General features: G+C 45.5%; 5 protein-coding genes and 1 long non-coding RNA gene across 7 annotated transcripts in view; 3 read left to right on the plus strand and 3 right to left on the minus strand.

Annotated features, from left to right (window-relative positions):
* dmac2l (distal membrane arm assembly component 2 like) overlaps positions 1-22035 on the plus strand; it is a 373839-nt gene that overhangs the window by 13116 nt on the left and 338688 nt on the right. The window lies entirely within an intron of this gene.
* Positions 170-7982, minus strand: rtf1 (RTF1 homolog, Paf1/RNA polymerase II complex component). Its single transcript, XM_076023313.1, has 18 exons — positions 7843-7982; positions 6700-6810; positions 6415-6565; positions 5658-5859; positions 5449-5566; positions 5245-5356; positions 5009-5147; positions 4738-4915; positions 3834-3916; positions 3443-3530; positions 3247-3354; positions 3000-3077; positions 2449-2570; positions 2134-2191; positions 1920-1997; positions 1717-1818; positions 1344-1458; positions 170-1230 (listed from the first exon to the last, which is right to left on the minus strand). Exons 1-18 carry the CDS (start codon positions 7924-7926, stop codon positions 1124-1126), a joined length of 2034 nt encoding a protein of 677 aa, XP_075879428.1. The 5' UTR covers positions 7927-7982; the 3' UTR covers positions 170-1123.
* Positions 8389-11179, plus strand: ndufaf1 (NADH:ubiquinone oxidoreductase complex assembly factor 1). Of its 2 annotated transcripts, none has more exons than XM_076023315.1 (5): positions 8389-8531; positions 9608-10135; positions 10506-10691; positions 10778-10852; positions 10920-11179. In XM_076023315.1, exons 2-5 carry the CDS (start codon positions 9635-9637, stop codon positions 11058-11060), a joined length of 903 nt encoding a protein of 300 aa, XP_075879430.1. In that variant the 5' UTR covers positions 8389-8531; positions 9608-9634; the 3' UTR covers positions 11061-11179. The 2 variants fall into 2 exon arrangements, with proteins under 2 accessions (XP_075879430.1, XP_075879431.1); XM_076023316.1 differs by having other exon boundaries at positions 8390-8531; positions 9611-10135.
* On the minus strand, positions 11423-14341 carry nusap1 (nucleolar and spindle associated protein 1). Its single transcript, XM_076023314.1, has 12 exons — positions 14143-14341; positions 13902-13970; positions 13617-13784; positions 13427-13538; positions 13125-13217; positions 12925-13037; positions 12784-12834; positions 12510-12667; positions 12112-12275; positions 11912-12025; positions 11710-11818; positions 11423-11623 (listed from the first exon to the last, which is right to left on the minus strand). Exons 1-12 carry the CDS (start codon positions 14215-14217, stop codon positions 11536-11538), a joined length of 1314 nt encoding a protein of 437 aa, XP_075879429.1. The 5' UTR covers positions 14218-14341; the 3' UTR covers positions 11423-11535.
* On the plus strand, positions 14596-16767 carry oip5 (opa interacting protein 5). The gene is made up of 5 exons (XM_076023142.1): positions 14596-14969; positions 15312-15378; positions 15588-15710; positions 16156-16237; positions 16519-16767. The coding sequence occupies exons 1-5, from the start codon at positions 14798-14800 to the stop codon at positions 16570-16572; spliced, it is 498 nt and encodes a 165-aa protein (XP_075879257.1). The 5' UTR covers positions 14596-14797; the 3' UTR covers positions 16573-16767.
* LOC142886294 (uncharacterized) lies at positions 17228-21911 on the minus strand. The gene is made up of 2 exons (XR_012926413.1): positions 21108-21911; positions 17228-19823 (listed from the first exon to the last, which is right to left on the minus strand). It is a non-coding gene; the product is annotated as an uncharacterized LOC142886294 (long non-coding RNA).

Consider the following 22035-nt stretch of genomic DNA (forward strand, 5'->3'; position numbering starts at 1 on the left):
AACCACATGAAATTACAGTACAACAAAACCTGGTTGACAAAAGAACTGAACCTAAACTCACAGAAATGTATTGCCATTATATAAAGAGATACTTTTAAGAACAAAAAAAAAATCCATAACAGAGGTATCAACAAGTCTCACCATGAGATAAAAATGAGGCCGATGCAGATTTTATGAAACAGTGTCTCTTTATTTTCCCCGTACTCACTCCAAAATGCATATTTACATGACATGCCACATCAATACAGGGACCGACTATGGACACAATCGATAACACATAGAATCTCCTCAGGAAGTTGAGGGCTGGGGAGTTTTATCCAATGAACAACAAACCAATAGAGAGAACAGAAACAAAGCAGGGTGATTATTACCAGGCCAGCCATAGAAAATGGTTCCTCTTAAATTGGGTAATTCCAAGGATTTAAAAAGTGGCGAATGATCAGGTGACCGGCAATCAATTTTTTTTTACAACTGCCACAGAAAGCCAGCATCACGTTGGAGTCGGTGATGATGATCATTTACACACTTTGCTTTTTTTTTTAAAAAAAACAAAAAAAAAAAACACAGGGCCTTTTTAAAATTCAGGATGAAGCAAAAGGAGAACAATGATCACTTGACGTTATGCTTTGTTTACAATAGAAGTTCGTGGTTGTGTGGACGTTCCGGTCAGCTCCACTATATTTGTAGTCCAGTCATATAAAGACATTTTGACAATCTAAGTCTTCTAAGATAGCGTCTTCTGTTCCAAGATAATAATCCACAACGCCGAGTCCGTTCGGGGGAAAAAAAACAAAAAAGAACTTTATAGAATCTGACATGGGAGTGGAACAGGTTGACTGCATAAAATGCACGACTCAGCAAGTGAGTGTGATTATGCAAAACGACAAAAAAAAAAAAAGAATGTGATGTTCTTCCAGGAGAGGTTCTTTTCTTCTCGGGAGAATCATCAACCTGTGCCTCCTTGCGTTTGGATAAACAGTCCGTTGGATCAACATTCAGACGTAATTCCTCTGGATGTCACACTCACACTTCCTCGCTCGCACGTACACATTCGCGCCACCAATCGCGCATGCCAAAGTGGGTTTGGGATGCCAGGCGGGGGGGGAGGGGGCAGGGGGCCACGTCAGATCAGCCCCCTCCTCTTCTTGTAGTCTTCCAGGTTGAGGGAGCGGCGAGGGGCACCGTCCTTCACCGGCAGCGCGTTGGAGCTCACGGACAGAGACTTGGCCTCTGCGGAAGAGAGCAGACACCACGATGAGGCCACAGGCCACGTCTCAAGCTCAGTGGCGAAGCAGAACAGTGGGGCCGAGGCAGAGAGGAGAGGCTGCGGGGCGGCCACTCACCTGCGTTGGGAACCTGCAGGTCGATCTTCACGTCAAAGTCGTGGACTTTAAATAAGTCCTCCGAGAGGTCAGTGTTGGGCTTGGGGACGTCTTTATCTTTTGTGTTCGCTTGACCCTGTGACAGGAGGATTAGAAATGTTAAAGACAACAAACGGCTACTTGCACTTTAAGGCCAATCACAAGCAAGTGTGCAACAGACATTTCTAAAGTCCTTGTGGATTTTCAGGTCAGCTGCCACCGGCTGCTTTGTGTTTGTCTATGTCTATATAGTTTATATTCATATATTTTATGTATTTGTTCTTATCTTTCATTATTGTCATAGTACCATAGTTGTCAAATTCTGGCCCGCAGTGTAATTATCAGCCTTGCTCACCTGTTGGTTAGCTTCAGCGTTGGGAGGTTCGGACCCGGACCCCGAGCCGTACTTCTGGTTCAGGTGAGCCAGGATGGCAGCGTGGACCGACGGGTCTCTGGCCTGCACAGCCAAAGTGAACACGAGACGACGGCGTAAAGACGCTGCGATGGTTTTGTGCATCACGCAAGTAGAAAACATCAGAAACACGAGACAATTCTCACGTTTGAAACCATGGTGGGTTTGCACTGTCTCCGAGTGAACGGGTCCATCTGCTGGTTTTTGGCATTTTGTCCTTCAGCCTGCGTGGGGGAAAAAAACCAATGAATTAATCCACTCACACACAGCCAACTTATATCCTGTATTTAAACCATCTTCATTTGAATCCTCATTGTACTAATAGTCACCAATCTGCATTTGCAGTGGGTGCAGACTTACTACGAGGGCTTTCTCTGATTCCACAATGTTCCAGCTTCTGTTCCTCTGATTGATGTAGCTGGATGGGGGGGGGGGGGGGGGGGGTGAAGAGAAGATGATCAGATCAGAACAAAGACAAATGACCACATCCTTGTGTTTCAGCATATTACAGTATTTCAAACAATCCAGTTTTCGATGTCTTCTTTAAACTCAATTGCAACATGTTTTGGAGAGAGCTACAGTACGGGTTTGCATCTGGAACAATCAAAGCAGCTTTTCCAACGACCGGGTCATTTCTCGTGGATTATGGGAAGTCAGAAGGCAGTTTTATTGCACCTGATTGCAGAGATGTTCTTGGTCCTCTGTCTGTCCAGAGCTTCGGCTCTCTCCTCCAGCTCGTTCAGCTCGTCCTGGATCACTTTGACTTTGTCGCCGTCTCCGCTCTCCTCTGCCATTGCCTGCAAATCACAGCAAGTGTGTTATTGTAGCATTTTTTAATACAAGGATTTAAAATTAAATAAATAAATTATCACCGCATAGCTTTAAGTCTTCTCTGGCTGCGTTCAGAATGCAGGCGAATCTGATTGAAATCAGATTCCTTCTCAAATCCAATTTCTAGGGCTGACTGTCCACACTGTTCTCGGTCTGAACAGCTCCAAAAAGCTTTTTGGAGTTGTTCAGACTGAGACATCTGTCCAAATGCGATTTGAAACTACCTCCCGAAGGCAGTTTCAATCCGTTTTGCATAAATTGGATTTCATGCCATTTGTGACTGTTCAGACTACCAAAGAGCCATCCGGTTTCAATCTGGATGGGCTGAAAATCAGATTTTTGGCTGGCAGTCTGAAAGCGGCTTCTGTGCCTTTTCAAGTCTTTCCGCTCTTTACCTTGTCTTTGAGCAGCTGCGTTTTCTTCATGGCGTAATTGGGTGGTGCTTTCCTGAAGCGGTCCTTCTCTTTCACAATCTGGAGTGAGTAAATAAGTAAGTAAGTAAGTAAGTAAGTGAGTAAGTAAGTAAGTAAGTAAGTAAATAAATAAATAAATACATAAATAAATGCTATAACTGCTGCAAGACACCAGTCCTGAGAAATGGGTCAACGTGCTGATGATGCATGGTGATGTTGGTGGACTCACATCCTCAATGTCTTTGTCATTGAACTTGTAGTTGAGAGCCTCTTTGATGGTCTGCTCCTTTTTGTTGATCTCGTCCAGAGTCGGCACCTGCATGCTAGCGACTATCATCTGGAGGAGAGAGGAGGCCCAAGCGTCAGCCGCGGATTCAGTCCCACCCAGGTTGGCCGACGTTCCGCGCCGGAGCCGATTTCCTTACCGCATCTTTCCACTTCATGAACTCGTTGTCTGTGAACTCCTGATTAGAGACGAACTCCAGCCTGAAGACCCGCGTGTCGCCGCCGTGCCTGAAGAGAGACGGCGAGAAAAAAAATAAATAAAAAAGAACTGAGAGACTGTCAGAAAATGGCGAGGAATGCTGCGTTGACGACAAATCACATCCAGTCTTTTTCAACTTTTTCAAGCCCCGGGGTTTAGAGCTGCAACGATCCAACCCATCTGGGGACCAGCTTCACTTTTTGGCCCTCGCAATCTGTGTGGTGCTGTTGCTGCCAATCCCACGTGCCAGTGACCCGACAGCAACGTAGCAGTTTCATCACAGAGCCGGTTCTGGTGTGAACGCCGCTCCGGGCTGGATTCTGTCTGCTTACCGCAGCTGCAGTCCCTTGTTGGTTCGCGTCGATCCAAGCTGGTACACCTTGGCCGTTTCCACCACGTCCACAATTTCTGCCACCTGTCGACATCAAGGGACGGAATCATTTGTAGCGCCGGTGGAAACAAACTGTTCCTTACGAACCAGTGTCCTTTCATTCAGAATGAATTAATAATGAGCTGCTGCCTGGTAACATACAAAAACTGTTCACAGAGAGACAGGGGGGCTATAACCTAAGAGGGGAAGGGACATGAAACAGCACGATGCTCGTACAATTATGAAAAGAATGTCTATTTGGAACTGGGGTGTGGTGTTGTGGAATGGTCTCGAAGAAAACATGAAACTAGCGATAAATGTAGATCAACTTTTTTTTTTTTTTTTTATATATTTTGTTTTTTCAAGGTATACAAGAGGTGAATGTACCAATTGCCGAGTGTTTGACTTGAGTTATTTCACAGAATGTAAACTGAAAAGTTGTTTTTCTTTTCTATAATTTGTAATTGCGATATTAACATGTTAACATTGGGATAGGACCAGATAAGCTCTGCTTCCTCCTATTCCAATTTGAATTCAAAGAATTATTATTATCTTATTATTTTATTTATTTTAGTACGTTTTGTTTGTATTTGAAATTGTCCGAAATAAAGTTTCCAAAAAAAAAACAATTTATCAACAATTTGCAGTCTTAAACAAAATGGCTCTACCAAGGGAGTGACTGCTTCAATAAAGAATTGTAGTGTTTTTCTTCTTTACAAGGTTTTTTTTTTTTTTTTTTTTTTTTTCTAAGTTTCTGCACATACTTTAGAATTGGCAAGTAACAACTTTCACCCTAATTGAAGACCACCTGACTGTCCAAAGGTGAACTAATTAAACAAAACGCAACCCGGACTCAGTTTACTCACCCTGTAAACTGGTTTGCTGCTGCTGTTTCCGATCCCTATCCGCACAAAGCAGCCGGTGACAGTCTTGGCGAAGAAGGGCATGTGACACCAGCGCTCCAGCTTGTGTCTCGACAGGCGAACCCGGTTGAGCTCATCCGGCAGCGAGACGGGCTGCGACTTTGGCGGAGTTTCTTCCTTCCTGTGTGCGGAGACACTCGACGCGTCACTTTAGATCGAAGCGTGCAAAGTTTTACCCACCCACACCTCTTGAATTGCGCAGAAGGGAACTTACTCGTCGTCATCGTACGACGATGAGCGCGAACTCCGGTCACTCTTGACTGAGGACTTGTCGTCGTCTTCCTCCTCTTCCTCTTCGTCGTCGGAGTAAACCTCGCTGGTCTTCAGCGGCTGCCGTTTAGCCAGAAGCTCCGCTGCAAAACAAGAGTGGAAACAATCAATAAATATGTATTCTGTATCTTTATATACATATATGTAAATACATGTGTGTGTTGTATATATCGCACTGACCCGTTTTGTTTTTCTTCTTTTCACGCTCGGCCTTGAGTTCCTCCATGGCCTGCGACTTTTTGTCCAGTTTCTCGTCCCGCTTGGATCGCCGCTCTTTGTTGTGCGACATGACCTGGAGGCAGTAGCGCAACCCGCGGTCACAAACACAATTTCTCATTTTTTCCAAACAAGTTGGCACATTGTCCGAGCGGTCCCTGAACTCACCACTTGCGTGTCTTGAACCTGAGATAGTTTCCTTTTTTCCTGCTCCTCCTCCTGCTTCTTCTTCTTCTCCTCCTTCTCCTTCTTCTTTGCCGTCTTCAGCTTCTTCTTGATTTCAAATCTGGCAAAAATCACATTGTGAAATTGTCAATTTTCTTTGTGTTAACAAGTAAAATTCTCGAGGGGGGGGGGTGTTTCTCAGCGCCGCTCACCGTCGCTTCAGGACCTCTCTCTTCTCAATTCGGTTGAACAGCTCCTGTTCTCGCTCCTTCTCCGTCATCTGCTCAAGTCGAGCTCTGTCCTCTGCGTCTCCCATCAGGTCATCGTCGTAGCCGTCCTTGAACACCTCGTCCTCGGAGGAGTCCGAGTCGGAGCTGGATGACGAGCTGTTGCTCTCTGAGTCTGACACCTCTCCTGAAGACGGACACAGTTTGGACAGAGTTGAAGCAAACGCTTGTATATTACAGAATTGTGTTAGTTACCATTTATCAAAAATGTATCAAATCAAACTTATCAAATTTGTTTATGAATAAGACTGAGTGTGTCATAATGCCAACGGCTCATTCGGCATTGTGTTAACATCTGAAAGAGAACAAATTTCAAGACGCTGATAAGATTCTGAAGCAGATGTGGCGCCGCTGACTGACTTTAGAATGCAGATGGTTCAAAGTTAAATACAGGAAAACATTCAATGATGAGGGAGATTTAAATTTATTTAAATGATGTCCTCTATTTTTGAACAAATCCAATGTTTCCAGTGGCAGCAGCTATGCACTTTCCCTGTTGGTTGAGGGGAGGATGAGCGAGTGAGTCACCTAATCTCAGTCAATGATTTAGGCTATCCTGGTTATGTGTGTAATCTAAACCAGAGGACATGCCGAGCCATGCCGCTCCAAGTCCGCAAGAGTGCCAGCTGTTTGTGTGAAATGTAAGCACTTTGTGGTGCCAAAAGGTTTCAGGCCCACGTACCCTCCTCTGGGGCCGAGCTCTCCGCTGAGCTGTCTCCATCCGAGCTGCCGGACGCCGTTGCTTTATTGAACTTCTTCTTTGTGGCATTCTTCTTCTCTGAGCCTTTGCCTGGCTTGACCTTCTTTTTACCTTTTGTGCCACCGACAGTCCACTGGACAGAGAAAAAACAAAATCAAATTTGCCCCCGTTAAAATCTCGATAAGAGCAAAACTGGCCGATACATTTAAACTCCATCAACACTGGCAGATACTGGAACGCGACATGTGAAACGGTCAAAGCTCGTACCTCATCATCACTGTCGGATGTTTCGGAGTCTGTCGAAGCGGCAGGTTTGCTAACAGGTTCCTCCTGTTCGCCAGAATCGACCCGCTTCCTCTTTGCCAGAGACAAGAGCTCCTAAAAAAATGAGGTTTTGATGATAAACACAGGACTTTGGGTATGAGATAAGTTCTGCTCAACCCGAACAAACCACAACTCAACATCTTAAGAAATTCTTAACACTACATATCAAGAGGTTTGGATGTATGGAGAACCTCAATACAAAGTGCAAAACACAAGTGTGATTTGGCATAGCTGAGATGTTGGAACAAACAAATCACTGATTACAGGTAAAAATCCAAATGCTGTAATCAGTGAGTAGTTTTCCCAAAACATCCAAAGAGCGCTTGACAGTTAATGTCACCTCCGACACCTGAGACATAAACACTCCACGTTAAACGAGGCTTTGGGGAGTTTAATTAATCCTCCTGGTCAACCACCAAGTGCAGACAACTAATTTGCACAAGAGGAATGACGGAAGCTCTATCAGGAGCTCAGGTGAACACCGCAGGCGCTGCCGTTCTGCAGCCAACTACTTGCCGGCGCTTGTTTGACAACAACACCGAAATAGGACTTGGTCTCTGCGCTCATGACGTCATTTGGGAGCGATAAGGTTCTACGAGACAAGCCGAGCGCGAGTCGACGGCACTTTCAGTTTGTGCAAACATGTCATGTAGTAGTCTGGTTTGCCCGTTAAACACCAAAGCAGCACAGTATGCAACACCGTGGTCGAACACTTTGTGTCTGCAAGCAATCAAATTGGCCTTTGGCGCGGTAGTTTGTTGTGGGGAAATTGTATAGTTCTCGGAATGTAACCTTACTGCGAGCGTGTCTTAGCTGCAGGCTAGGTCAATGTTTACGTGATGCTTCAAGCGCCCTCGCGGACTAGGAAACCCCTCCCGCGAGAAACGAGTCCAAGTTTGAGCTTAAAGGTGGAACACAGTGTCAAATGGAGAGAGTCGAGGATTGCAAACAGTACTGGTCGCCTCTCAGCTTAGTCAAGCGAGGCCACCACCACAGCGCATTCGCTTAGCGCACATTAGCTTCACCTCAGACTGTTTACAACTCAACATCGATCAGTTAGCACAAGAGTGGGAAGGGGATGCCTACCTGATCTAGATTATCATCGCTAGCACTGTCCTCGGAGTCAGAGTCAATCACGACCCGACCTTTCCGCTTCTTTACATTCACCATATTTAGCTACACAGCTAGCCTGCTAGCCACCGCTGTGTCGTCTAAATGTTTGCAGCTAGCTATTTGCTGCTACCTAGCTAGTTCGCGCTGCAGTCTTACCACACAAAGGCAGTACTGAGCATGCGCGCTCTTTATTTACTCCGTACGTCTTAAACCCCCGAGCATACTAATAAACGCGAAATAAAAATTTCCTCTCAGATTCTATGTATCTTTGGATTATATTAAGGGTTGATCGGAAGAAGAATACTTCGGAAGCACGACGTGACAGCGAAACTAGCCACAAGCAGAACTACATTGCATTGGCGGATGCGCAAATCAGGACAGAAATCGTTGGTGCACACGAGCTGCGTTCAAGGTGTCCGGTGCTTCAACGGTTTCCGGTGGCAAAATTATATTTAATATGCCTGTCGCCTTCATGCCCGCTTGAACGCAGCCGAAGTGCCTCTTGTTGGAGCTCTTGGTGCTGGTCCCGCACAACCTTGACCAGTGTCTGTCTGTTGTTGTCTTTGTAAACTTTAACGGCGCTTATAAGAGATGGATTAATTCGGAATCAAAGAACCAGGGCAATTCGTCCGCGGCTCTGTTTGTCCGCCCCTGCCAGCCAGGTGAGTAGACGCAGAGCGAACTGAGCGAGCTTGTAACGTTGCTCACTATGATATCGAACGCTTGTGTAGAATGCTGGCTTTATAATCTGGAACATTCGGATTTTCTTTCATGTGCCAAGGTGACATTCTACCCATGAAGACGGGGTTTAAGCTCACTGAGACACCGATACACAACCAATGACCGGCAGTGTGGCATGGTCATTTTTTGGGAGCTGTCCAAATATATATTAAATCAGTTACAAAAAAAGGAAGATTTCAATTGCACCCCGTCAGATTTTTTTTTTCTGTGTTTTTACTTCTGTTTCCGTGTACATGTATTTTTTCTTTCTAAACTTCTTTTATTTTATTCTGCCATAACACCATGGTTTCCTCTTTGCCGTCAATAAATGCATTTTTTTATAGAAGTAATTTGTCTATTCAATTTAGGGATGTTAACAATTAACCGATTATTGATTAATTGTCGATTACGAATTTAATTGATTAAATTTAATTAGTTGAAATTAATTGAAATTCTTTTTACATGGGTAGTTAATAACATAACAGTTTAGTGGAAGGAAAAAACAATTCACCTGTAGATACTGTGATTGTCTTAATATACCTACAACAAGTTACTTTTAATCAACTTAAAAAAAAATTAAATGTGACCCTTTAGAAGTCAATTTAAAGTCAGTGGATAAAAATGGGTCACATTGAACCTTCCCAACATTATTTAGTGATTAAATAATATATTCCTTACACATTTATTAGTGTGCAATGTAGGTTCTCAGGGGAAAAAAATGCTGCATATCAATTAATCAATCGATAAGATCAATTAACAAACGATTAATAAATTCATCTATAATTTGCATCACTAATTAAATTTAGTGTTTCCCAAAACTTATAAGCATTCAGATGGTATCCATAATTCTGCTTTTGAACGATTACATGCACCAGTGGTTCTTGTACCTACCAGGGTCACTGGAAACACCCAAAGTGTTTAAATGGGTTAATCACTGCCTGATAATACTGTTGTCTCATCATCTGTTTTTGTGCAACAAAAAAAAATCAGTCTCTTGTCTCTGTGTCTTGACTTTCAGCAGTGCATCATTCTCGCCACTACTGAAATGTCTCTGCCAAAGCTCACACGCCTCCTGGCCGGCGCCCAGCGCCACCAGCGGCTGCTGCTCCCCTCCGTCACTCCTCTCAGCGTCTCCAGGAGGGCCGTGATCCAGGGCGAATACCGGCGGCCCGGAAAGGCCAAAGAACACAAGTACCCGTGGCAGAGAATCAACTTTGACCTCAACAAGGGCTTGGAGGGGATCCGGAAGAACTTCCTGCTGCTGAAGAAGGAGTTCTTTGACCGCTGGGTGGGCCCAGAGGGGAAACCCATCATTGAGCACATGCTCGAGCTGAACCGGGTGGTCTGGGAGTTCAGGGGCCCGGAGAGCCTGGAGCAGTGGGCACTGTCGTGCGACCGAGAGATTGGAGGCGAGAGCGAGGTTCACCTGAAGATGGGGAGGAACAACAGCACCTGCTTTCTGCACGGGACGCTGGTGTCGACTCCGCCCAAGGACGGAGAGACGCGTTACAGCGGCTACTGCACCATGCGGTCGAAGCAGCAGTTGGTGAGTCTGAGGAGCCGCCAGAGCCTTTGCTGCTGCACAATTTCCCTTCAACAAAGTCAATTGTCCATCATTTTGGGCCTCTGAAATAAGTTCTGATCTACAGAAGAAACTACATGACACATATTTAAATGATGTGGAATTGAAAGGGGTTTCTGCCTCACATTCTACCACAAGTGGCATCATAATAGCATTACCTCTTATCCTACAACAATTTCTGAGAAAAAAAATATATATACATCATTTTTTGTTTTTAAACACCAGAGTAACTTTTTTTCATCAGTTAATGTTTGCCTGTCAGTTTAGTTTTTCCCTCCTCTCGCATATAAAACTCCAGCTCCTCTCTGTGCATCTTTTCATCATCTTCCTCCAGGCTTCATTTGACAGGAAGAAGCACTTCGACTGGTCCAGTTTCAACACGCTACACCTCCGCGTGCGAGGCGACGGCCGCCCCTGGATGATCAACATCGCCACAGAGACGTACTTCTCCCACCAGAGAGACGACATATACTCCTACTTCCTGTACACCAGAGGGGGGCCCTACTGGCAGGATGTCAAGGTTGGGAAATCGACGCCTGGCAAACCTGCCATTAAAGTGCACTTTTAGTCGACTCGCCGTTTCTCATCGACTCGCTTCGCCCACAGATCCCATTCTCCAAGTTCTTCCTCACCCACCGCGGCAGGATCCATGACAGTCAGCACCCTATCTGGCTGGACAAGGTGAGAGTCCGACACGGCAGGCGGCCGTGGTCGCCGTTTGACTCTAACCGACTGCCTACTTTTGCAGGTGAATACCATTGGCTTAACCCTGGGGGACAAAGCCGACGGACAGTTTCAGCTGGAGATCGACTTCATCGGCGTCTGCAAAGACAATGCGCACACGGAGGACTTTGCCTACGAGAGCTACAAGAGGAATCCTGAAGTCTGACGCGCAGCGCTTGGATGGATTATCGCCGAACGCTTGTTGTCTTGCCATGAAAACATCTCTCACATAAACTCTGTAAGTGGATTAAGACTGTACAATAAAGAAAGGATTTTTTTTTTTTTTTTTTAAAAAGGCGAAAACCATCAGATCTTTGAGACCAAGTGTTTTATAAAAGTCTCTCAAAAAAGCAAAAACATCCATCATCAAAGCAAAGATTTGTTTGAAAGGTTTCCTCTGAAAAGGCTGCAGGACAGAACATCTATTCATTACACATGAACCTACGTCGACTTTTAAGCGTTGTTGTGCCATGTTTAAAATCTAAAAACACTGGGCATGTTAAACTCAGCGCAATTATCTCCCCCCCGCCCCCCCTCCCCCATCATGTTAAAAACCAACAAAACAAACGTATCCGCTACCAACATGAAAATATTTACACTGTGACAACAAAACAGTCAAAATCTGCAGGCTGTGCTTTTCTTTACATCATGACCAGGCCTCTTCTGGCCCCGAGCAGATCCTGCTTCTTCTGCTTTCTGCCCACCGCCTGCTGGTTCCTCCTCTCCGCCCTGAAGAGAAATGGAATCAAAGTGACCGACTCGGTTAAACCCGTGTAGCAGTTTCTGATGCTGATCGTCGCTTGGACGGGACGTACCGAGTCTGGACGCGGTGCTGTTTGTATATTTGCTGATGTGAGTCGACGGAGACGAGTGACTTGTTGGCGGCCACGTTTTCCTTGGCCTCTCCAAACGGCTTCAGTTTACCTGGGAGATTTTTTGTTTTTTTAAAAGAAACCAAAATTGCTGAATCTGATCGGTGCTTGGGTGAAATGCAGATCCTGGACGGTGGCTGCGTACCTGTGTGGGGCTTGTAGGTGAGGGGCTTCGAGAGACTCGCCATCAGGTCAAACTTGGTCTTCTTCTGCGTGCCAGGAGTCGAGACGCTCGTGTTGCCGGTGAACACAAACGGCCCTGAGCAAAGTCGGAGGAACTTGAGGCAACTGCCACTCGCCGCCGCACTTCACAGCAATACGGCCATTCAAGAATTTAACCCTCACCTGGAGTTTTTGTCGCAGACAAAGTCGCGGTCTTGACATTGGCGGCTGCTCGTCTGTCAGCTGCGGGTTTGAGCGGCGTGCTCGAGGCCACGCAAGACGACATGCGTGCCGGCGTCTTCACCAAGGAGCGCTTGTGCTCATTGTCGCGAGTGGCCTCCGAGAAGCTGCAGGCAAATGCATTTCTGCCACAGTTAGGACTACGTGCACGCAATGCCGACTGGCGCGACAGCAAAAAACAGCATCAAGCAAAACACAATCATGTGATCAAGTCTACCCAATTGGTTGACATTATAGAAGCAAATACAAAGCTAATAAAATGAGAATTTTTTTAAATAACATCAGGATTTGTTTAAATACTAAAGTTGTTAAGGTCAGCTGATGAGTCTGAAGGAACTCACCGCACATTGATCCTGCGAGTGGAAATGACGGACGGTTTGAACGCAGCAGCTTTGTCTGGAGAGGTTTTTTTGGCCGACTGCATTGTGTGTCGGCGTCGATTTTCCACTGCCTTGTTGGTCGCAGGAGCCGGGCTGAACACCGACGCACCAGTGGCCTTCTGTTAAAGACAAACGCAAACTTTCCATCACTGTCACGCTGCGACATCCAGGTGAATCTTCACTGTGTGTGCGCGCAGCTGAAGCCGCCACTCGAGAGGCGGATGGTTCTTCTTACCGCCTCAGCTCTTCCCTCCGCCTGCTTCTGTTTAGTTTGGTCTGTGAGATTCTGAAACGGGAAATAATTCATGCGCCGGGTCACGTGACGAAGAACTTTGCTTGAATTCAGCTGCTTTCAAAAGTTGGAAAACAAGGGAACCTTCAGTTCTTTTACTGCGCTTCTGTAAGTGTCCATCTGCTTCGTCTTTCGTTGAATATAAGAGTCAATCGACTCCATCTTGCTGAAATGTGCCTCATGGAGCTTTTTAAAGTCTAAAAAAGGTAAATAAAATAATGGTAATAATCATAAATAAATATTTGAATATGTATTGTTTCTTGAAAGAAAGGAAATAAACTTACTTGGCGTGATGGGCTTCAGCGCTGGCTTGTTTTTCTGCTGGCCACCTTGCAAACGGGGGATTTTCCCACCTTTGGTCACTTTTGATGGTCTCCCTGTACAAAATGCACAGAATAAATGTCAGTGCCATTAATAAAAACGTCTGACTTTATATGAAATGATGACTGTAGCTTCGTCCGACAGCCTTGACACAGATGCATATTCAGTATTTAATTTAATTCTTCTTCTGTGTTTAAACACAGACGGTGCTGTGCCTGATGTTGTTGCGATTAAGAACTGATCGATTCTTCAAACGTCCAGTTACCTTTCCTGCCATCCTGGTTGTCGGTAGTCCCAGTCTGGCCGTCTTCCGACTCGTCAATCTTTCTCTTCTTGGTTTCCTTTTGCTTATCGGTCGCAGCCACCTCAACGTCAACCTGCGTGGAGCAGCAGTGAGTTTATTTTGATGGGAATACGAACATAAGAGCGCGATCCCCTCAACGACAGGATCGTACCTGTGCAGCATCAACCACTGCCGCAGCCCCAGAGATCTTCCGCTTGGTACCGGGTCCCTTGCCCCGCCGTGTGTTAACGAACACGGCGCGGCTGAAAACGTTCGCCTCACTGGCCGGTTCCGCGATTTCCTGGGAACCTCCGTCAGTCGCAGCTTTTTCTTCCGTCCCCTTTGAAGCGCAACGGTGTGGAAGAGAAGTGTACAGCGTGAGTGACTGCGGATGGAGAGGTCGCCACAGCGATGCACGGGACTGGACTGAACTGGACTGGACTCGGGGTCACGCTACCTTAACGCCCACTTCTTTGTTTTCCTCCTGTTGGTGATGCTGCTTGATCGCTTTCACCAGTTTATCCATCTGTTTGAAAACGATTAATATAATATAAATCGTTGAGTTTCGCTTCCCCCAAAAAATAAAAATTAATTGACCATTAGTCGTTCACGTTTGAATGAGATCCAACAAAATTAGCATTTAAGCTAACCGTCAGGGAAAGTTAGGATCCTTGATACAATAGTGGGGGGGGACCTACCTTCATATTAGCTTTGAGGCCGAGCTCCTTGGCGAGGCTTCGCAGCTCCGCATATTTCATGGAGTCCAAATCCATGTCGTCGTATTTTATTTTTTATTTTTTACCCCGTTTTCGGTGAGCAAACCCTGTATAGTTCAGTGGAGCCCTTCTGCGTTCCAACCAAGTGCGGTGACTTGCGGCGAACCCGCTCCAACGGTTCAAAATTCAAAACGCAGCCGCGGCTTGCTACTTGATTGGTCTGGAGAGTCACGTGGAGAAGCCCCGCCCCCAACAAATGGCGAAGTGATTGTTTTCTTTTTATCACGCGTACGTTTTGCTAATGCTAACAATAAGTGGATGCTTCATTACACGTTTTATGTGTATTATTTGAGTCAGAAATCAAAAATAAGGTAAAATAAATAAATAAATAAAAATAAATAAATAAATAAAAATAAAATAATCCTGGGGAAAAACAGTCATGTCCAATTTTAGCGGTATGTCCCTTATCATCCCACAAGATGGCAGTGTGAAGCTTTGTGAACTGGGGTCCAACCGCGCTACATTCAACAGAGGAAGACATTCCTCCACTGAGTGAGCTGCCGGATGAAAGTTGAAATCCAGTCTGGCGGCACAAGCGGCGAGACCGTCGAGCCCTTGTCAAGCCTCTATTTCCAGAATGGAGTTTGACGGGAGCGACTTAATTCGGAGTTCTGGCCAAGAAACGAAGCTCTCCGAGGCTAAATGCAGACATCCGATGACCCTCCACTGCCAGCAGTGCAACACGGTACTCGGCGACTCTCAGGGCGTCTGCGGGGAGATCACTTGTTTGGATTCTATAATGTGTCTGAGTAAGTTCATTGCGGGCATCACTACGGCTTCAGGGCTCATGTAATATACATCTGGTGGAAACCGCGCTGCTACATGAAAGTCTAAATTCATTCAGCCCAAAAGGTGTGCATGTAAAATTCATCACAAAATAGTTTCAAAAAAATAAACACAACGCAGTCCCCGCCCCCCATGACGCACAACTGAAGAATTTTCCTCGTCCTTTTTAAAATTCTGCAATAAACGACAAAACCAAATTCCTCTTCTGTTTACTATTATTTTCCAGTCATTGTTTATTATGAGTTAAATTCAATCCCTTCCTTATGTCCATAATTGATTATTCTGTTCTCATTATATTGCTTCAGAGGTGACCGATGATGTGGTGGTGAGCGATTTAATGGAGACTAAAGTCAAAGGAGAAATGGCCAACTGGTGAGTAAAGACCAGCATCGCATTAACATCAAACCACTGGGCCTTTAAGATGTTTGTCTCCTCCAACAATAGGTTTGTTCTCACGCTGGAAGTGATGCACTTCATATTGCCAGAAATGCCTTCATCTACCGAGACCTTCAGTGTGGCCTTCAGCTAGGGGTCAAGGTCATTCTCATGAGTGAGCCCCTCACCCTCTGTTTCCTCCTCAGCATCTACAGTCGTCTGAAGTGCCGCTGCTGCCACTCGGCAGTGGGGACGGTTATTTACTCTTCTCCGCCACGTCTGGCCTCGGCCCGCTCCCTCTTCCTCCTCAACAGAGCAAACATCAGCTGGTGAGCTGCGAACACAAAGCTTATTGACTTCCTCGGGTCCGCCGCTGTCGGGAGAGGCTGACACAAACACCGGGCCGTTGTCAGAATTGCCTTCTTCAGCCCACTCAGACCTGTCGTTGCTTCTTACCTCCGCGGCCTGATGCGACGCCCGAGTGTTTCCCCTCTCCAGTGGAAAATAACCCAAACATATACATGTGTGTGTGTGTGTGTGCGTATCTATATATATATATATATAGATACGCACACACACACATATATGTGTGATATATATATACACACATACGCAGTGTGTATATATATTTAAAGGGCAACTCTTGTCTAAGTGGGTTAAAGCTTGATGAGAGAGCTTAGTTTCTGTGTTGTTGTTTTTTATTAGATTTTTTCATTTTGTTTCAGTGTTGGATGACACAGTGTGACGTACGTGTCGTTTTTTTCCTCACTGCAGCTACGTCCTCAACAGCGGCTCCATGGTCAAAGCGTCTTCACTCACATTCAACCTGAAGCCCCTCAAAGAGAGCATCGACGAGGTGAGAATGATGGCAGCCTTTGCAACGTGAATACTTTCAGCACGGCGGCGGCTCCACTTTGTAGTTTTCCACTCGGCGGCGGGGCGTGACTCAGTTTATACGACTGATTAAATCATCTCAAGTGCCGTTTGCATCCAGAGATGAACAAAGCCGCACTGTGCAGTGGCGAGCTCTCGAAACAGGAAATTAAAATGGGAGCGCTGAGGGTTCAAGTGCGGCGGTGCAGCGTTCTGGATCTCTACCGGATGGAATCACTTGAACATGTCTCTTTCCGATCGCAGCTCCAGCAGCAGGTCGAAGCACAGTTGGATCTGATGGTGCGCCTGAAGAGCTGAGGGGCCGACAGGAGTGGATCCAGTCTGTTCGACAAGTAGCATCCAGCAGAAGCACCGACGGCCACGTGTTCTGCAGTTTGCTTCACCATTTTGTTTTGGTTGTCCGGCTTGTTGCTGTAAATACTGTTATTTCCTGCCTATCAGTCTTATGTTTTACACCAAAAAGTTTGTGGTATAAAGTAAATTCTCCTCATACATTCTGAGTATTTTTTTGTGTGGAAGAAATGGTTCAGTTTTGCTCTTTTTATTGATTAAAAATAAAAAATGAACCTTAGAACTCCGTAATTCTTGCCAACTTATCTTTCTACCCGCCAGGACGGAGAAAAGCTGATCCCTCTATTGCTTGCTCCGCTTTTCAGCAAGTGAGCGCTAAAGCACAGTTCTGAAAATCAGCACTCTTTGATGTCACAAAGGGCAACCTCGTCCTCATCTGGAAGATCAAATAAACCAGTTTTAGCAGGAAGCTAAACGCTAGCTTTTAGCAGGAGGAAGACATCTGGGACTTTCATCCACTGGAGCAGTTTATATACAGGAAGGTCATAAATGTCCAAAAGCTAAACTGAACTCTGACCTGTTGCCTTTTGCCCTGCCAGTTTTTAACACTCATCCTTTGGCCCTTTGGCTTTAACAAGAAGTGAACAACCACACACAGCCGTCCAACTGGCACCATGCTGCATTTTTATTGCTCAGTTTCTGATACAGATTTCTTTTTCTTTCTTTTTTTTCTTCATTGTATTCATTATTCTTTGTAGTTAATACAAAACCAGACAAGAGGCTCACACATAATAAGCATGCTAGTTTCCTCCCTCTGGAGTGCATAGTTTCTACACAGTCCATCTCGGCAGTGGAACAAGGATCCACCAATCATCTCAAAAAACAAACAAAACAAAAAAAAATTTTTTTGGGGGTGGGGGTGCAAACAGGGTCAAAGGTTAAAATCGGAACGGCGCGTCCGGACACCAAAGCGCTGCCTCCGACTCTCTGTTCCTTTATTTTGCCGCAGTTTTCTTATTCTTTTCAAAAACCACAGCTGATGACGGGAGCTGCCGTCCCCCCTCCGACCACCGTCCCAACATCCCATGAGCCGAGTTGCACTCATTCACATTACAAAGTTGGATTATTGCATGCAATACAAATCATTCATTACTCCGCTATAATAAGTCATGCATATTTTAAAACCCATATACTCGTTGTTGCTAGACATCTACTTGCGTATAAATCGTGATTATAAATCCCCACAAAAGAGCATCGCAGGCTTCTTGTACTTTTATCCCTTTTTTTTTTTTAAAGAAGAACACAGAACTGGAGATGGTGATGGTCAGTCACGGTGCAGCTCGGCACGCGGTGCTTGCTCTCCCAACAGGTGCCGTGTTCCTTTCAGTGAGTCCTTTGCAGCCACAGAGTTACACAAAGTCCAAATTTCTAACAAATATTTTGGGTGGGGGTGAAAAAAAAAAAACAAAACCCCACGACGATAATAAAAAAAAGAAAACGCTACAGGAAGTCAAACTAAGTTACCGCGTGGCAACGGAAATCTGTTGCGCAAGCGCGTTTGCTACAGCCGAGCCGAGCTCTACGGGCATCGTTTCTTAACCCAAGGCAAAACTTTGTGCAATGCTCCCCGGAAAATAAAGTGACTAAGAAACTGCTACAGTCGGCATAAAACGGGGGTGGGGTGGTGGGCGACGCACTCCTGCTAACAGCTAGACCCCAGCACGAAGCTCATGCATTACTGTCCGTTATTGCTTCTAAAACTCTAATCAAATACAATTGTATGGATTCAAATAGATATAGAGATAGATAGATAGATATAATCGTTCTGAATCCCCCAAACCAATGAGGTCTTATGTACAATACGATGTCATGGCGAGATCTCAGTTCTTTAAAAAAAAATGCTACTTTGAAGCTCTTAACACGTCCAAATCTCAAGTTTATTCTCTTATGACTAGCAGAGATATTGTCGTCAAGTTAGGCGGAGCTTGTTAGGGACAATTTGGCTCTAGAAGTCTAAATGTTTCATTGCCGGATACGAAAAAAAAAAAAAAAAAGATAGCGAGCGCTACTTATTTTATTTAAGCCTTTGAAGTGCCTTGACTTCAGTATTATCATTTAATTTAAGGAAAGACTTTGTCAAGACTTTTAACCACCATCCTACAACTCCAACTGTATTTGGTTTTTTGTTTCTTTTTGCGGCTTTTTTCCCCTTGGCTCTTAGCCAAAAAGTCGATTTTCTTGTTTTTTTCTTTTTTTAATTAACTATTCATCATGGAGCAAGCGTCACTACTGGTCATGCATGGCTACAAGAATATTGGCACCACAGTCCGGCTAAATAAGCTAATGAATCTATACATATCTTAATGGAAGACATTGGTGATTTTGTTGCTTTCAAACAACTTGTCACTTGTTTATACAATATACAGTTTGGTCAACAATATGACAGTTAGGATCAAATATTGCACAAATCCCAGTTTAATGTTTTCTTCCTAATCCCTTTCTTTAAAAATCATGAAAAAGGAAAATGATAAATTTGGGGGAAATGAGGCCAGGGGTCCTTTCAGTTGAAAGACGATTGACTACTTAACTACGGTTTTGAGTAACTTCATCCGGCAGAAGAGGAATCTGTAGCATTTGAAGAAATAAATGTCAAAGTGTTCTGAAAATCAGGGAGATTTTGAGAGGTTGAGACGAAAGTGTGATTGAAAAGCAGGGAGACAACACTGCAAATACTCTGAGATGCTACATTTTCTAGGGATCACCTTCCATTGAAACTGACGACGAAAGTACTGCTTTACTTCCACCTGACTGTTTGAACCAAAAGGCGTGTTTGGAAACTGCTGTGGTGCTCGACAACCATCGCTGGCGCTCCCCTGAACTCCTGTTGGACTACTGATGGCGATGAGGTAGTGCAAAAAAGAAGCAAATATATATTTACTGTATATTTGTTTTGTTTAAAAAAAAAAAAAAGAAAAGAAAAGAAAAAGAGAGGAACACAATGATCGCGATCTAATCACAGGCGTTGATCGATGCTACAGTAGACTGTGTCGTCGCACCTTTACCCGGGCCATTTGCTCGTCGTGAGGAAGTTGTGATCTCATCGTTGTTTGGAGTCAGAGGGCGGCGCCGATGGAGGGGCCGGTGGGGTGAGGAGGGCAGGGAGGAAGGAGGGGGACGCCGGTCAGACCACTGGACTGGAGAGACCATCTTCACATGGAGACGTGTCGGTGGGCGGCCTGCCCTTTGACCTCTGCTGCCTTCAAATGTGACAGGAGATGAAACCAGCAAAGAAATGACCAAAACAAATTAAACTAATTCAATAACAGATTATTTTTCATGGATACCGTGAAGATGGTGAGAAAAGACGTCTTCGACCCATCAGAAAAATAATCAACCATTAAAGGTCTCACGTTGGTTGCACCAATTTTTCAGATCCTGATTTTGCAGCCTGACATGAGCATCCACAAATCTCTCTGATTCTCCAGGAAACAGCGTATTTAGCCCTCTGTTTACAGCGTCCTGCTGAAACTGGTGGCAGCGCGGGACGTTCCGCACATTCGGAGGGGGGATGGGGTGACGAAAACAAGTCGGTGCCAACACCGGGCTGGGCTGGATGGTGCGGCTCCATCTGAGGTGTTGTGCCCTTCGTGACATCACAAAGGGACAATTCTTTCACGAAGCAATCACCTGAATTTGTCACGTTGACAAAGCTTCGAGTGTGTCGCGTTCCAGCGCACCAACGAGAGGCGTTCTTGGGCCGCGATCACCACATGTCACCACCCGGTGGTTGAGGGTGCAGTGCAGTGCAGTGTTTGGCTGGACTCTTGCCAAAGCCGGTCTGAAGTGACGCCAAATTCTGGCAGCAGAGGGGTGGGGGGAGGCCCTTAGTGATGTCATGTTTTCCAGTTGTCATCAAAACTGCAACTCATATTCTTCTTCTTCTTCTATGGTTCTTCCAGACTCACTCTACTAACTGCTACCTCTTAGGCCATGAATGAAGCTGACTTGGTTTGTGGAGGAGTCACCTGATAATTAAAAAAAAAAAAATACAGGGGGAAAAAAGCGTCGACAGGGGGTTGGCGAGCCAAGTGAAGGTTGTCAAGATGCTCACAGTGACACATTGTTTGAAATCCAATGTAAGGTGGAGAATATAGGAGCTGTGAATGTCTTATATAGCCCAGAAGAAAAAGTACCTGAGACCAAGTAGTTTAAGGCGAATTGTGAATATTTGTTTTAAAATAAATAAATAAATAAACAATAAAAAAAATGCTGCAATATAATAATGTAATGTTCTTTTACTGAAGAAGGTCGTTAAACGGGGCCTTTGTGGGTAATTTCACACAGGGGTGTTTTGAACGCACAGCTTTGATTCAGGTAGACGTCATTTCAGTCATGTCAGTTGTTAAATGCGAGAAAACCCCGAATAGCTGCAGACGCGATTTAGTCCAGAATTGTTATTATTAACCATGGTGTGTGTGTGTGTGTGTGTGTGTGTGTGTGTGTGTGTGTGTGTGTGTGTGTGTGTGTCTCACAGCTCTGACCTTGGTGCGAGCGTTGATCCGGGATGATGCGGAGGTATTTCCGCCGCGATGCGAGCAGCGGCTCCTTCATCGTTGGTAAACAAAAGCCGGGGGGGATTTCTTCCGACAGCGACACGTTAGGCTCTCCCGGGCTGACGGTGCTGCGGCTTCTCTACCGGGGGGGAGGTGAGCGGTGGCGGCCGCCGAGGAAACGTGTCGACGCGGCTTCAAAAACGAGGGGGCTGGTGGAAGAAGTGAGCGGCCCCAGGTTTCCAGCCGTCCCGCAGGAGGGACCAGTCCCCCTCGGCCCCGTCTCCGCTCACCGCCCGCTCTACGCCATCTTCCCTCTGCTACTACCACTACGGAACCAGCGCAGCACGGCGGCGAGAGGGCCGCTGAGCCGTCAATCAACGCCGAGCTCCCGCCCCGGAAACGTTGCCTTGTTCGAAATCATCAATCAACTTGGCCGCTGTCCTGGAACTCAGCTGAAGTGCCGCTATAATCAACTAAATGATTTTATTACCGGCTCATTTATTGACTGGGAACACGTGTGTGTGTGTGTGTGTGTGTGTGTGTGTGTGTGTGTGTGTGTGTGTGTGTGTGTGTGTGTGTGCTGATTCCAGTCTCCTACTTACTTACTCCTAGTCCACTTAGATAACTCAACGGGGAAGTAGATCACTGGGTCACTTGACGTGAAATCACTCCTGATTAAACAAGAAAATGTGAGGCAGCCACGTCATAGGGCACATAGAAAAAAAAGCAAATCAATGTCACGTTTCACTTGCCAGGTCAAACCGTGACAGGTTTACTTGTCATAAAGATGAACTTTCAACTTTACAGCTGATTACTGTCTGTTTTGTCAGTAAAGGTAAGAGGTGCGTGTATGTGTCATTAAACCTTTTCTATGTGCTTTTCCTTGTGGCTGTTTGAAATCAGCATGTCACGTGAC

Source organism: Nelusetta ayraudi, unplaced genomic scaffold (assembly GCF_046127955.1).
Source record: "Nelusetta ayraudi isolate G7.1 ecotype Tasmania unplaced genomic scaffold, CSIRO-AGI_Nayr_v1 ptg000015l, whole genome shotgun sequence".
Taxonomy (NCBI): Eukaryota; Metazoa; Chordata; class Actinopteri; order Tetraodontiformes; family Monacanthidae; genus Nelusetta; species Nelusetta ayraudi.